At 44.7% G+C, this 15,101-nt stretch overlaps 2 protein-coding genes across 6 annotated transcripts in view; both read left to right on the forward strand.

Moving 5' to 3' along the window:
- Positions 1 to 9,990, forward strand: part of ankef1a (ankyrin repeat and EF-hand domain containing 1a) — a 31,106-nt gene extending 21,116 nt beyond the window's left edge. For 4 of the 5 annotated variants that reach the window (XM_035617591.2, XM_035617592.2, XM_035617595.2 and 1 more), the window contains 2 exons: positions 7,780 to 7,867; positions 9,853 to 9,990. In XM_035617591.2, the coding sequence (XP_035473484.1) occupies positions 7,780 to 7,840 (61 nt within the window). In that variant the 3' untranslated portion in view covers positions 7,841 to 7,867; positions 9,853 to 9,990. Of the gene's footprint in view, positions 1 to 4,310; positions 4,421 to 7,779; positions 7,868 to 9,852 lie in introns of those variants that run through there. The other variant, XM_035617593.2, reaches the window with a different exon arrangement.
- snap25a (synaptosome associated protein 25a) overlaps positions 9,943 to 15,101 on the forward strand; it is a 32,389-nt gene continuing 27,230 nt past the window's right edge. The window contains exon 1 of the mRNA XM_035617602.2: positions 9,943 to 10,097. The gene's annotated coding sequence lies outside the window, so the exon portion shown is untranslated. The remainder of the gene's footprint in view (positions 10,098 to 15,101) is intronic.

Genomic DNA, 15,101 nt, shown 5'->3' on the forward strand with positions numbered 1-15,101 from the left:
TCTTCTGGAGTTTGTCTGCGAGGCGAGCGAACGTTCTCGTTGGTGTGTGTGTGTGTGTGTGTGTGTGTGTGTGTGTGTGTGTGTGTGTGTGTGTGTGTGTGTGTGTGTGTGTGTGTGTGTGTGTGTGTGTGTGTGTGTGTGTGTGTGTGTGTGTGTGTGTGTGTGTGTGTGTGTGTGTGTGTGTGTGTGTGTGTGTGTGTGTGTGTGTGTGTGTGTGTGTGTGTCAGGGGTGGCAGTCTTTCAGCAGGAAGACACTGATTCCAGTCTGTTGGAATGGAATCAGGCACATATACTGATGTGACTTAAAATACAGCTTTCTGATCTGCTGCTGTACGACCAGGAGAAACAACAGCATCAGTTATTTCAGTACACTGTCCCAAAACAACTGGCTTGTGTTCACGTGATAGCGCCCTCCAGTGGATGTTGTAATTATGACAGGAGCACAAGAGGAAGTCCGTGACAAGGTCATGGGTGAATTGATGGATCTAACAAACATTGCACTTTGACACAGAGGACTGCTTTTTGTTTCCCCTTTCCTTCTGGCATGGCCATCCTCCCCTAATCTTAACTACATGGTTATTATTGTAACCATGACAACGATGGTCCCCTAATCCTGACAAAGTAACTTACACAAACCACAACCTAACCAGGCGTTTTTGTGCACGTACCAAACCTGAAAAGAAGCCTATGAAGATATATATATATTTTTTATGAGTGATTTGCAAGGCCTAGGAAAGTACAAGTATTGTCGTCATGGCGATAGAGGCCTCAAACCCATAAAGGCTAATTCTGAAGGACATTGCACAAAACACAAACAGATAAGAAATTAAAGAAAAGATATGTTGTTGTTCAATTTGGAGGATTTGCTGTGATGTTGATACTACACATGCATTTCAAAGCAAAGGGAGAGGTAGACCTTTTAGACCAAGTTTTAACATTAAAAACAAATTCTATTACATGATGAGTTTAAATTGACGAAGGAGATAAGTTGTTTTTTTACACTGACATTATATGTATTGTAGTGATTGTACTGAACGCAGTTGGTTGTGGTTGTATGAAAGATTATCTACCTTCAGTCAGAGCCAGACAGAAACCCTTGTTTCCTGTGTTCATGCTAAGCTAAGCTAACAGACTGGTGGCTATAGCTTCATATTTACTGTACAGACATGAGTGTCTATCAGCGATAAAGATAGAGAGTAAATGTATCTTCCAAATCGTTGAACTAATAATCCTGAAATTGATGCACATTAGAAGAATGGTCTTTGGCAGTTCCTCAGAAAGACGTCTACACATTTTTCAAATGTGGGGGGGAAAGGACACTGATATGAGATCAATATTCAGTGTCGACTGATACCCTGAGCTTAGAATCAGTTATGTTATTAGAGTCAAAACTTTTCAGAGCTTTACAATCCCAGTGAGGGTCTGCAGCAGGTCAGACCCCCTGCTCATGTGGGTCGCTATCTGCAGCCCCGCAAACGATGAATAATCACTATGCTTTTAGTGTGAGCCGCAGGTTCTCATTGCTGATTCATGAAGAATGACACATCCGTTTGAGTCATACAGTAACCGACCGCTCATCGGAGCTCGTTCTGCTGAAGAACATCACAGACTGACGAGTTTAGTTTTCTTTCACAATACGATCCATGTGTTTCCTAGTCTGTGTTAATGGGATGTGTATGATGTGTTTTAATTGTGTGCGTGTGTACAGGTACAGCTTGAATAGGGCTTTGTGTAGTGGTAATTAATTAATTTGGTATACAGACGGCTTAATAGTTGTGGTGTGTGTGTGTGTGTGTGTGTGTGTGTGTGTGTGTGTGTGTGTGTGTGTGTGTGTGTGTGTGTGTGTGTGTGTGTGTGTGTGTGTGTGTGTGTGTGTGTGTGTGTGTGTGTGTGTGTGTGTGTGTGTGTGTGTGTGTGTGTGTGTGTGTGTGTGTGTGTGTGTGTGTGTGTGTGCGAGTGCGAGTGCGTGCGTGCGTGTGCATCTCCGTGTGTGCTTCTGTTTCAGTGTGCGTGGTTCGGACTACAGAGGAGAGGGAGAGAGACAACGAGAGTAAATTAGGGCAAAAGAGAGCGAGAGGGAAGCTGCTGGAAGGGAGCAGGAAACCAGACCAAACATGGGCACAGGTGACGCACAGAGGATACCCAGTTTCCATAGCAACAGGCAGGTGCAAGACACTGGGAGCTAATCTAGCTTTTAGATCTGCCGAGGTGAAACATTTGCATGCACATCGCAGAGTGAGTATCCCAGAGACGCACACACGCGCACACTAAATTTACGCTAACACAAAGACAGAGCATTGTGTGTGTTTCTTTAAGGAAATATACACACAACGCACACATTATAACCATTCTGAGAGAGAAAAAAATTATGAAAATAATGCAGAAAACCCAAACCAAGACTGGAGCAGAGCGTGTAGCACATGTGAACATGGTACCAGCACTTGAGAAGATGGTGACTGGCCAACCGGGACCCTGACCTTGAAGACCCCGCACACAGGAGCTACAGAGGGAGGAGGATGAAAGAGGATGGCTGACAAGAAGGGGGGAGAAGAGGAGAAGCATGAGCCAGCAGAGCGAGATTAAAGGAGTAGAGGAGCTCGGGGAGAGGAGTGTTGATCCGTCCCCGGGGGGGTGGGATACATGATGAAGAGGAGGAGACAAGCAGGGGGTGTTATTGCATGTTGAGAAGGAACTGAAAAGTGATGGAGAGTCGTAAGGAGAGAGAATAGTTGAGTGAAGTGAAGGCAGACTATCTGAACCAGAAGCGTTGTCAAGGTTTTTTGGGGGGGTTTTTAAACATGTTTTTGGATAAAAACAAAGAGCTGTTTTCTGACTTCTGAAGCATCATCTACTAGGTTGAGCGAGACGTTATTCTTACCAGTCCCCATTCCGTCAATGTTCCCCCTTTCTCATAGCCACTATATGCACAAGGATTACAGCATTTTTCACGTTACTCCGATGCCATAATGTTTTAGTGTAAAATAAGACTACGGCCTCGGGAATTCTTTAAAAGGACATGTTTTTTTTAACAACGTAATGGCCTATGTTAATATAGAGCTGTTCTAGTCTTATCTAAAACCCACATGCTTTTACAGTACAAGTCATCCACACGCACATTCATACTACACTTCTATGTGCACACATCTTTCATACACTGACTGGCACAGCTGTCAAGCGCAGATTTAGGGTTAAGTGTCTTGCCCAGGGAAACGGGCACGCGCACTGGAAGACCCGGGGATCGAACAATCATTCTTCTGGTTAGTTGACGACACGCTCATACCTCCTGAGCCACAGTCGTCCTTTAACCTTTTGTGAATTTTTAGCTCACTCAAATGCGGGGGTGAAAAACCGGCCATCAGCCGGACACGGTAACTTTAAATATCAGGGTAAAGGTACACACTTGAGGAAAGTAACCCATGAACTTATTTTGACTTTGTTTACAGAATCACCTGTCATGTCCTTTGTGGTCTCTAATTTCTACTTCGTGGCATGGGGGTTATTGTAGGTCATAATGGCATTATTTATTATGTTTATTTACACTAGCAAAAGGGACAGTGGAGGGAAAAATTAAGGAGCGAATAATGGAGGGGCGTTAAGGAGATGAGATAGGGAATAAAGCAAGAATAGATTCATTTATTTTAAATTTTGAATACATTTATTTTTCACAATGTGCATTAGCCTCTAGTTCCTATATAAACAAAGAGAAATGTCTAATTTTTCCCCTACCATGATACTGTAGCTCATTGAATTTCTCTACTCGCTGGGCATTTCAACCCAAGTCATGAAGCAGGACAATCTCAGCTGTTCAAACATTCTCACACACACAAACACACAGACACACACACACATGGTTAATGTGCAATTTTATATATGCCCATATGCACATATGGGAGATTGAGACAACACACAATTTGGAGCTCAGTCCGCAGCAGTGTGCCACTTCCTGTGAGCTCGCCAGGAGGGACGTTAGATTCTGGGCCAGTGCACCCTCGCAACTTTTTTCCTGTTTGTACCCTCTTCCTCTGCTGTATCGTAACATTGTCCCGTGCCACATTGCGTTACGTTACCTTGCCATGTGTTACTTCATGGGACACTACCTTGGGGTTTGCATTCGCTTAATTGTATAAGATTAAGATACTTGCTACCTTACATAACTGCACCTCGCATCATGTGATGCTCTGTTTCTCTGGCCTGTCCAGCTGCTCCACCATCCTCTGCCCCTGTCCCGCTCTGTGCTCCGCTCTGTGCTCTGCTCTGTTTACATGCAAACCTCATAACTCTGGCTTTTGCTGTCTGCCGTTGACTCACAGATATTACATCCCACCTGAAATCTGTTCTGCGCGCTACACAGTAGCAAGAGGAGAGTAGAGAAGAGGAGAGAGGTGCACGATGAGCCAAAATGGAGACGAAAAACATAGTGAGGTGAGTGAGTAAGGGTGAGGCCAACAAAAGAAAGAAAAATAGAAAAGCCAAAGATAGAAAAGACAGAGGAAGAAATAGGACAGTGAGGTGTAGAGCTGCAGGTCGATGTGGATCGATTCTCCCCCTGACAACCATCCGATACAAGACCTTCAGTCCCACACTTATCAATGTCGCCACTCACTCCCGATCTATCAATACCTCAATTATCAGATTGCGTGTCGCCCTCCCGAGTGGGCTGGATGAGACCGAAATCTATTCTTCATGCACGTCTCTGTTGATGTGCTTTTGCTCACAGTTCGGTGCATCTGTGAAGACGAAATGAAAACAACTGGCCTGCAGGTTAATGTGATGTGAAATAAAACATAATTGAAAGGGGAGGCTGCAAAAAATAGTCAGTCACGTTGAGGCTTTAAATTGCTGTAGCGTTTGAATGCAAAAATAGATGCCAACAAAAATCGCTGTTAAGTACAATTACTCATGTACCTTTTGATGAAATTTTGTGCTCATGCCTGTAGATAAGCTTCCATGTATGTTTGCATGAGACAAACAACACAGGCACATTTAAAAACAGCCCTCTATACTGCGACTAGTGGTCAAAAAATGTGCAGGGTACCAATAAAAATTCAGTTATCATAAACATTTCAACAATATAATAAACAATAATATAAAATGACAGGGACCATTCTTCCTCCATTGAGTAGTTAACCTCAACATTTTCTGACTCATGCACTCCGTCTTGTATTAATATTTATAATGTATATCGCGTTTATCGTGAGTTTACCCTAACTCGTGTGTTTACATTGTAGGATTGCTACATATAGTATCTTCATATATCAACACATATATACATATGCATACATTTATTCCATTTAGTGATGTGAGTAAACACAATGCGTACACAGTTTTGTATTTTTTAATTTTTGTGGCAGGGAAATATAGAATCTAAAATGTAATTAGAATCATAAATGAAGTAAACAGAATTATACTAAAATACAAAAGTAGTCGTTCATTTATAGCAACAAATCATATTTGTAATGGCGGATTTTGAGTTGTCAAATCAATAACAGGAGGAGTAAATTGATCTGTTTCATATAGTGCGGTACAAAGCAAAACAAAATTTCCATCTGAATCATTGATAAGTCGGAGCATAGAAAAGCATAAAATAGAAATACTCAAGCTGAGTGAAGCTATACCTGAAACACTGTGATGTATACAAATACATGCACAAGCCCGATCAGATGGAGCATTTCGACTGTCGTGACCGGCTCTCCACAGACAGATAAAGCAGCAGTCTAATGGTATGCTTGGGTACAATGACTAAGGACTGATATTTGAGGGAGGGGAGAGAGAGAGAGAGATTTTAGTGCTGACTCACAGCAAGGCTGCCACTGCTGCTGCAGCACCCTCCCCCACGCTGAGGCACACAGCCTGGCTGACTGGCTTCATCTCTCCTCCTGCCCTCTTTCTCTTCACACACACACACATATATATAATATACAAACACAATTCCCTCTCTGTACATCCCATGGAGTGTGTTCCTTCTCTCTAATCTCACACCCCTCCTCTTTCTCAGTCCTTTCTGGATCTTTCTTTTTTTTTCGCCATGTCACTCTTTCAGAAATCACACCCGGTCCTCTTCTCCTCCCCCGGGCCTCCAGCCTCCCACCTTGTGCCGTGAAGTTTAATTAAGAATGAAATCAGTCCGAGTGGAGGAGAGAGACTTTGGGGGGATGGGGGGGCGGGGGGGTTCACACTTGTCTGCTACAAGGCTGATAATGCTGCAGCTAATCTTCTCCCCCACTTGCTGTGTTTTTTCTCTTTGACCGTGAGACGGAGCACCGCTAAAGCCAGGCTCTCCATCCACTGACCTCCCCAGACACTTCACACACACGCACACACACACACACACACACACACACACACACACACACACACACACACACACACCCTCCCTGCAAATACCACTCTGACTTCAAAGGCCTCCTCTGAAAAGTTTGCCAGTCTCGTTAATCTCTGCACAAAGCAAAGATACATAAAGCTCTAATGGCGACGGGAGGAAGGTTGAGTTGTTGAGTTGTTGAGTTTCAGTCTCTCAGTTGGCAGTGCTCGGTTCATTCTCACTATTTTTGAATAATCAGCCTCACCACCGTAAGCATATTGTGCTCAAATGCAGAATGACCGTGACGGACTACCTCGCAGCGCAAACCACCGAAGAACTGAGCACCTGCAGTACTAAAGTCTTCATCACACCATTCAATCTTGAGCTGCTATGTGAAGGATAAAATGTGAAAGATAAGCAGCTGAAGTGCCGGGGGGATGTTTCCGGCAATGGGCTGACGATGCCCGGTTCACGAGGCTGATGACCTTGTCAGGCAAAAAAAAAATATTATATATTGATTTGAGTTTCTCATTGTCAGTAGATTAACATTTAAAATGGGATTAGCCTGAATCAAGTCCAAGTAATATTTGGTTGAATGTGCTGAGTCATTGGGAGAAGACGTGTTTAGAAGTATTTCTAATGCAGTGTTTCCGTAACGACGCATCGAGCAGCTTTTTCCTCAGGAGCTGGTGGAGATGAAAACAGGAAGAGAATACTAGACATTTTATATTCAGGTGGCCGGAGACACGACTCCAAATGGTTTGATCATTTTGCTCTGTATCTGCTTGATGTGTAAATTAGCAGCTGTTCGCTAACAAGTCTGCTTCATCATGCCCCCCCCCCCCCCCCCCCCCCAGGCAACACAGTAAGGTCCTACATTACTGTTTACTCTTACTATTTAAGACCTCTGTTTGGCTATTTTAGTTTAGGTGTGTTAATAGTTTAACCACAAAGTAACTGACCCTTCAAAAACCTTGAGGCTAGTCAGTATCCCTGTAGCGGCTCATTTTGTGCCCCATTGACCTCTAATGGATATTGACACGCGCTGCATATATTTGTGATGCACTCATTGAGCGTAAGTCCCAACAAATTTGTATTTTAACGCTAAAATGTATTTATTGATTTACCTTCTCAGTTGTCTTTTCGTTGACTTTCGTAAAAACTCCTCATAGAATGTATTCAGTGTCACGTGGAGTTTTCTTGCATCATCTAACAGCTGTTAAGTGCGGAATGATTCATTAGTCTGGGTTTGAGGGAAGAGTTTAGTGTCGCTTAATGAGCCAAGGGCTCTCTCGAAGACAAAGCAGCTCCTCATCAACAAGTTGTTTCTGTATGTAGATGTTTTTTTTAGTTTTTTTTTAAATGCATGAGTAAACTCTTGATAAGCATCCTCATATATTCAGATCAGTATGGTCAATTCTTGCCCATTTTGATGTTTGACGTGAACATTAACTGAAGCTCCTGACCTGTATCTGCAGGATTTCAAGCACTGCACCGCTCTCACGCGATTGTCCGACTCGATGGCGGCTGCGTGAATGAGCTGGCGTGTTCCTGGCAAAGCGCTGGGTGAGTGTACATGCAAGCTGTTTCTCCCATTTGTTGCCTTGTCAAGCATAATGAAGATGGTTACATATTGCTCAGATTTGACTCAAGTTGATGAATATTTGCATTTAAAAATAACCCATTTCAGTACATTTTTGCTCTTGGTTGTAACTTATTTTTCAAAGTTCAGAAAAAAAATCTGCCCTGTGATCACAACAGTCATGCTACTGTAGCGCATGTTCTTATTAGTTCATTTTTTCCATTCAATATGTAATAGAAGAATAAAATGATTGCATATTGTATAGTGCGCAGATGCCCCCGGTAGCTGGCTCTGGACCTCACTGTGGAGACCCCTCCTCCTCCAGTGCAATCATGCACGGTGTCTCTTGTGTCCTCTTAAAAAGAACCACAATTCTCCACTTCCATCTATTTCTAATTTGGTTTGTTGTACTCCCGTAATGTTGTTTTAGAGGAGAGTGAATGAATGAGTGACCTGTAGATTCATTCTCCTCACTTTACACACACTCACACACACGGAGCCACACCACTCCCGTCTCTTCTCCCCCGGCTTTCCTCTCCAAATGGATTTTTCATGCAGAGTTATCATTATCATTAATTTAGCAGACAGGTTCGCTTCAGAGCAATTGAAGACACATTTGTTACAGCGAGAGCAGAGGCAGCTGCTGGAGGAGAAGGGGGGGTGGGGGGTTCCCATGCTGCCGAGTCCACAGACAATCCAGTGTGGACGTGATGAGAAAACATCAATCACTCTCATTCTATGTAAAAAACAGTCAACATTATTGGCTCCCCGTGGTACTGGGGGAAAGCGCTTTTTTATTGGTGTCAATGTTTTACTGGTTTTGGTCTTTAAATAATAAGAAATAAATATCACCAATCCGAATTGTTTGGAACCTTTTTGGTGAAGCATCCCCCCATGGAAGAGTCTTTGCTTCGCAAACAGGCCTGTACATATATTTTCATCTTTGTCTTGGACCCTTACAGTCATTCGGGGAAAAAAATACTGCATGCCATCTACTTTTCCCCAAGTTACTGTTAAATTATTGTGCCTATTTGAAAAAGCAAGAATCACCAACTAGCTCCATAGCTACCACAATGGCCAGATTTATCTCTTCAAAACTGAAAGAGTCGAAGCTTTTTCATTCCCTTCTGTGAGCACCAGTGGGCACACCTTCTCGTTGTGAGGTAATAAAACACATACACTTTAGGAATATGCACCATTTCAGCAAAAAATATCAACAGTAATAATGAAGGGCAATGTTAAAGAGATTCTTCTATAAGACGGGCCCTGACGATGAGGACGGGTCCACCACGCCAATATGCCGATGCCTTAGTGGGGCATATTCCCAAACACTCAAATTTTCCAAAATCCATTACCACCGGGGATTTGGGAGTCCAACGGGAGGGTCTGATTAGTAATCCATACTGGGTTGCCACACATCGGGGACGTGTGATTATTCCGATTCAGTGGTGGAAAAACATCTAGGACATGTCAGATCGCATTCATTTACATTTTTATAGAGAAGATATTGATACTGAACAGAAGGCCAACTTTGTGAACGGTAACTTTTTCCCTGAGCATCCAGCTCAGGGAAAAAGTTACCGTTACATTATGAACTCATAATAATAATAATAATAATAATAAATTTCATTTACAGAGCACTTTTCATTGCTAAAAGCAATCTCATGCCTATATGAAACTTGAATAACGATCCTGTGTTGCATAGAACCAGACGCCTCAAATGGAGATGGTCCTGCTCCAATTAGCCTGTATTACTGTATAAAGAGAGTAATAGAGTATACGTCTCTACATATATGTCTCTACTGCATATCCAGCATGTGAAACACACAACAGCAGCAATGTTCAAGACAATCTCAAATATTCAGTTGTGGTGTTGCTCTCCATGCAGCATTACACAGACTTTTTTTTAAGAGCCCCTCTCTCTCTCCCTCTCTCTCTCTCTCTCTCTTTGGCAAATATCTATTAAAAGCTGCTGCTGACGTCAAAAGCGTCCGCCATCTTTGACGAGAGCTGCACTGCCCCCCCTCCCCATTGAAGAAGCAACGAGGAGGAATCGGCCGACGCGCAGTGCCTTTGCAGCATCCCAGTCCCTTACAGAGCGCGCGCCAGAGAGAGAGAGAGAGAGAGAGAGAGAGAGGGCTGCCGTCGGTTATCTGTTGATATACGCAGACATTTCCTCCCATACTGACTGCAGGGCACCGACAACAGGCGCAGGTAAGACTGAAGTGGAGCTTGTTCTACTCCATCCTCATCATCTCTGTCTCCCGCGGCGGGCCGCTGCCTTCTCTTTCGCGCGTTTTGGATGTTTGGCGTTTGTGAAACGTTGAGCGGTTGTTCCGGTCGGAATCGTCTCTCGACGCGTTGCGGCCATGTGTGCTCCCGGGTTTCTCATCGCGTCTTGCGGAAATGTGTTTGTTATAGCGTGAAGAGAAGGGGTAGTGGAAGGATGGGCGGCAGGCAACGGCGACCCCGGGGGATCAATCTGGATCGCCGAGGGGATGGATGCGGTGCGCTAGAATGCGCATATCCGATGTGGGCGTTTTCGGCGTTTCAGCACCGTGGACAGCGGAGAGAGAGAGAGAGAGGGAGAGAGGGAGGGAGAGAGAGAGAGAGAGAGAGCAAACACGAGCGGTCCCGACAGCTCCGATCTGTTTCTGATCGGACACCCGCGCTGTACTGTTTCACCACGTTCCTCTCAGCCATTTAGTCCGGGGGTTGTTCTCAACAACAGCAAAAAACAAAAAAGGAAAGATGATCAAAACCCGTGTCGTGGCTGACCGGGAGAGCTGCAGCCAGCAGCCCACCACACCGCTGGGGTTGCAGTCTCCCACACGTCACCAACAGCTAATCAGATGTGATCGGACCGAGAGAATGATAGTAAACTGCGCCATGGTGAGGTCGGTGGGAGGGGGGTTAGCCGATATAAACGGGGGGGAGGGGGGCATGAAGCGTGATGCAGCTCCCTTTATTTATTTCTTCTTCTTCTTTTTTTTTACGCAGTGTCTTAGCCTGTGAGGATTCGGTCGTGGAGCGGAGATCAAGCAGATCTCGGTGGTCTAACGGTGGGGAGACGGGGGCTGGGTGGGGGGTTGTTAGACGGGGGAAGAGCGCCGGGGAGGACCGCGGTGAAACCCGCACTATGACACCCCCCTTCCCCCGTTCTTCCCCTCCCCTAAGAATCTCATTCATCCATCCATCCCGCCGTCTCCGTGGCGACGCGCATTAACATGTCGATGATCCCTGGCGCGCGCTGTCTTGTCAAATCGCGCATGGCGCACGATGGCATGGTGCCCAAAGTGTGCGTTGCTGCATTTTACGATGCGGGGCATTAAGCTACACGTATCTACACGCTTCACTTGAAGCTGCTGTGAGAGCATCATCCTTTCTTCCAAATGCGACCCTTCTAAGTAATGAGGCCCAAAGGTACGCAGGAGACTGGGTTTCCCCCTGGTGTGCGTCTGTGTTGTCTTGCTGTTCCAAATCCCTTGTCATGAGCCAAACTGAAATGATCTTTCGACTGGAGAACGTGGTCGATATTGTTCAGGATGACCCATCGAGGTCCTGGTGACCAAGATGCGGTGGACCCCTGTGTGATGAATTGACGCGCCATGTGCTGCCTGTTATAGACGCTCGTGGCTGCTGTGACTGAGAGGTATTGTCCTATATACCCGAGCCCGGTGATGCAGAAACAGGGACATGATCGTTGATGAAACCTTGAGGTTTGACAATGCGGCAGATCCGATGCTGGAGTCGCATTGATCTCGGGCGCATCATGAATTATTTTACAGTTATTAGCACATTGGGCGGTGGGGCTTGCTGGCAGATGGGGTCGCTGAAAAAAATGCCAGGGGTCGACTGAACCATTGTCACATCACTTGGAAATCTTGAAACACGAGTAAGCCCGTTTCTTTAGTGAGTCTGAAGACCGAAGCAAACATATAAAGGCTCCTATGAGCTCCTATACAAAGGATGCATGTGAACTCTGATAGCTATGCTATTCATGACGATGGCAGATTATAGCCTACGGTATATAGAGAACACTGTTAAACCCCCCCAGGGATGCTCTACTTGCCACGACCGCTATATCCCATATCATGTTTATGCGGCTTGCACTGTTTGGACTGCAGAGAGGGAGGGAGAGAGAAAGAGAGACTGAAACGGGGGGGGGGGGGGGGGGGGGGGGGCAGGCCTGTAATGCACGCACTGTGAAGGGACTGCTCTGTGGATAAATGGGTGACTCACAACAACCGTCACCTCCGTTTCTCAGAAACTCCCTGGCCGTTGTTCATCTCACTTTTTATGCACGGCCGTGTTGCGCTGCTCTGAAATGGAGCTGTGATCGATGCCGGTGAATACTGAATAACGGCTGCGCATTGCGTGTTTTGGTGCAGGTACAGGACTTGCTCGTTCCTCTCTCTCCAGCAGCTCTCTTTCTCACAGAAGCCCACAGAGTTTTTACGGTTCGGAGGCCTTGAACAGGCCCAGCCATTAAAACCTCACGTCGGCTCATGTAAGAGTCAATGTAGATATTAACCTCATGCTACAGCCACATAAACCCTCTCAGCGTGATCTCAAATTAAGTGAGTCATATTTGAGATAAGGGATCTTTGGCATTACTCCAACTGTTTCTCTATAATGGAAGGGAGAAAAGTTTTTTCTGTCCGTCTGAAATGTTGACTTATCAGACACCTTTAGTGTTGTTTTGTGTTTCACACAGTTGCTATTATACCTTGTGGGCTTGAAATTCCAGGGTAAACATCACATTCCACTCCACAAATGGCTGACAACCCAGGAGGGACAGGTGCAGCATCACATAAAGGAGCTCAGGTTAGGACCCCAACTAGAGACGGACAAAATGACTGTATCTCGAGGTACAGATGGAGAAGTGTTCATGATTCAAGGGCATTTATAAAGTGTCCTTGTGCAAAGAAGCCTGCGTGTTCTCTCTCTCTCTCTCTTTTGTGAAGTGTTCTGGATTGGGAGTGTGACTTAAAATGTATATACCGTGGTCGCTTCTCGCCGTCACTGTGCGGTGCAGGATTTAGCTGCGTGACAGACAAAATCGCCATCGTGGATTCAGTAGAACTCGTTCTGCAGCCGTCGCATTAGAAACTCCGAGACATCCCGAACGAGACGGTCAGACGTGCTGTTCTTCCGAATAATGACGCCAATTCTTGGGTCAGCGTCTAGAGCCAGAGGAGACACGGCTATCCTGTCAGAAGGATTATATATCTATCTGACACCATGAAAGGGGTTACATCTTCAGTGGGCAATGATTGTCAGGCTCAGATATAACACTTAAGACAATATTTGACAAAGGTCAAAAGATTACAAGGGGGAAGAGCAAAAACAAATCAGATGACAGAGAGATTATATTAATTTTAAAGTTGATTAACATTGCATTTTTTGAAAGTGAAGGTCAAACATTTTGTCTTGTCAAACGTTAGATGAGAAGATTGATACCGTTATCATACGTCTGTTTGTAAAAAGTGTAAGCTTGGTAAGCTAAACTATGTGTCACCAGCCAGTTAGCTCATCCATCACAACAAAATCTATCGACCAGCATCTCCAACGTTCACTAATCGACATGTTGTTTAACATTTAAGTGTAAAAACATCATTTCATGGAGGTTACATGAACTGTGATATAGCATAGGCTTACACATGTACAGCTGTTGGCTGTAGCCTCATATTTAACGTACAAACACGTGAGTGGTGTCATTTTCCATATATTGTTCTTCAAAATAAACAGGAAAGAAGAAAAACAATGAAGAAACTGTTTTTTGCACGTGAGTGTGAGCTCTAGCTACGTAACAGCAAAAAATGGCAGGTCAGGTTCAAAGTCTCCTTTCACTGTAAACAAAAACAGAGGAACAAAATGGCCGCCCCCGAGGCCCCGGGGCTGTGGCGATTAATGGAGAGAAGACGCAGTTTCACCATGACACTGAACCAATTTGTCATTTTATTACTTCATATTGGACAGGGATTGTTATTGGTTGTGTTTTCATTCAGCTTGTGCTATCTCTCCAGAGTCTGGGATGTTGTCTGTGTTTTTCTAAAAACTAGGCCTGGATGATTAATTGTCTACTTGCATTATTTAGGGTAGTTAAATGATTACAAATGGAGATAAGTAACAGATATGAGCGGCGTACTTGTTTTGAATCGTTTCAAGCTCGCACAAAAGCGCAGCTCCTCTAAATTTAGTTTGATTTATCTCACATCAGTCGTCCCTTCTCACGGACGTGAAGTTCTTAATATTATCTCCCAAGTGATGCGCTCGCTTTTGAAGCTTTCCTGGATCAGGAAATCAAAAAAAAAAAAATCCTCCACGACTTTACCTTTTTAAAGGCACATTTATGGGAACGGCGCCGTCAGGCACTGTCATCATTCTGCCATCTGTCCTCTTTCCCGCTCTCTCAGGGTTAGATAGTTGTTCTTTTGATTGATGAACTGAGTTTAGGGAGAGAAAATGAACGTGATTAAAGAGGCAGAAAAAAGAGTGGAGAGACGGAAAATGGAAATACGAAGAGCATCAATATGAGAGAAGTGAATGTTTGCCATGTTGGGTCGTTTGAAGAAATTGTGTGCAGACTCTCTATGTGGAAAAAAATTGCAGAAATGTCTCATATTAGATCAGATCTTTGCTGCTATTAAAGTGATCCAGAATATATATTGAATTCCAGATGAGAGCCATCTGGAATTCAATAAATAAACCTCGGGTGTCAGATTTTGCTGTGGCCAGCTGATACAGTGAAACCACATGTGTGTGTTCAGGGTATGATGCGGCCTGCTTTGGTTTCCCATTGATCCGCAGCTTCAAACATATCGTTTTCACCAGCAGCATAAGCCTCTGCTTCAGAAGCATTGTATCGTAACGCTTCCCTGCATGACCAAAGCTTCCATTTCCAGAATAAAAGGCGCGTGTGTGTAGACATCTTATCCCTGCATCGGTGAAGCACAATGTCGCCAATTAATCTGCCCGGGTCAACATGAATACACCCTCTGCTGCGCTGCACCGCAGGGCTGGGGTTTGTGTGCTTAGGTGCAGGGATGATACGACTGTATCAGTCTACTGCAAACATGACACTGTGTGGGGAGCGTAGGCGCTTTTCATTCAAGGATCAGCGGAGTGTTTTGTGGCTTTGTCTTTCTTCTTTTTTTGGTGCTGATGTTGTTGCTGTAGGTCTGTCAGCTGGGCCTGGGTAATTTATGATGCTGC

This window comes from Scophthalmus maximus, chromosome 18 (assembly GCF_022379125.1).
Source record: "Scophthalmus maximus strain ysfricsl-2021 chromosome 18, ASM2237912v1, whole genome shotgun sequence".
Classification (NCBI taxonomy): Eukaryota; Metazoa; Chordata; class Actinopteri; order Pleuronectiformes; family Scophthalmidae; genus Scophthalmus; species Scophthalmus maximus.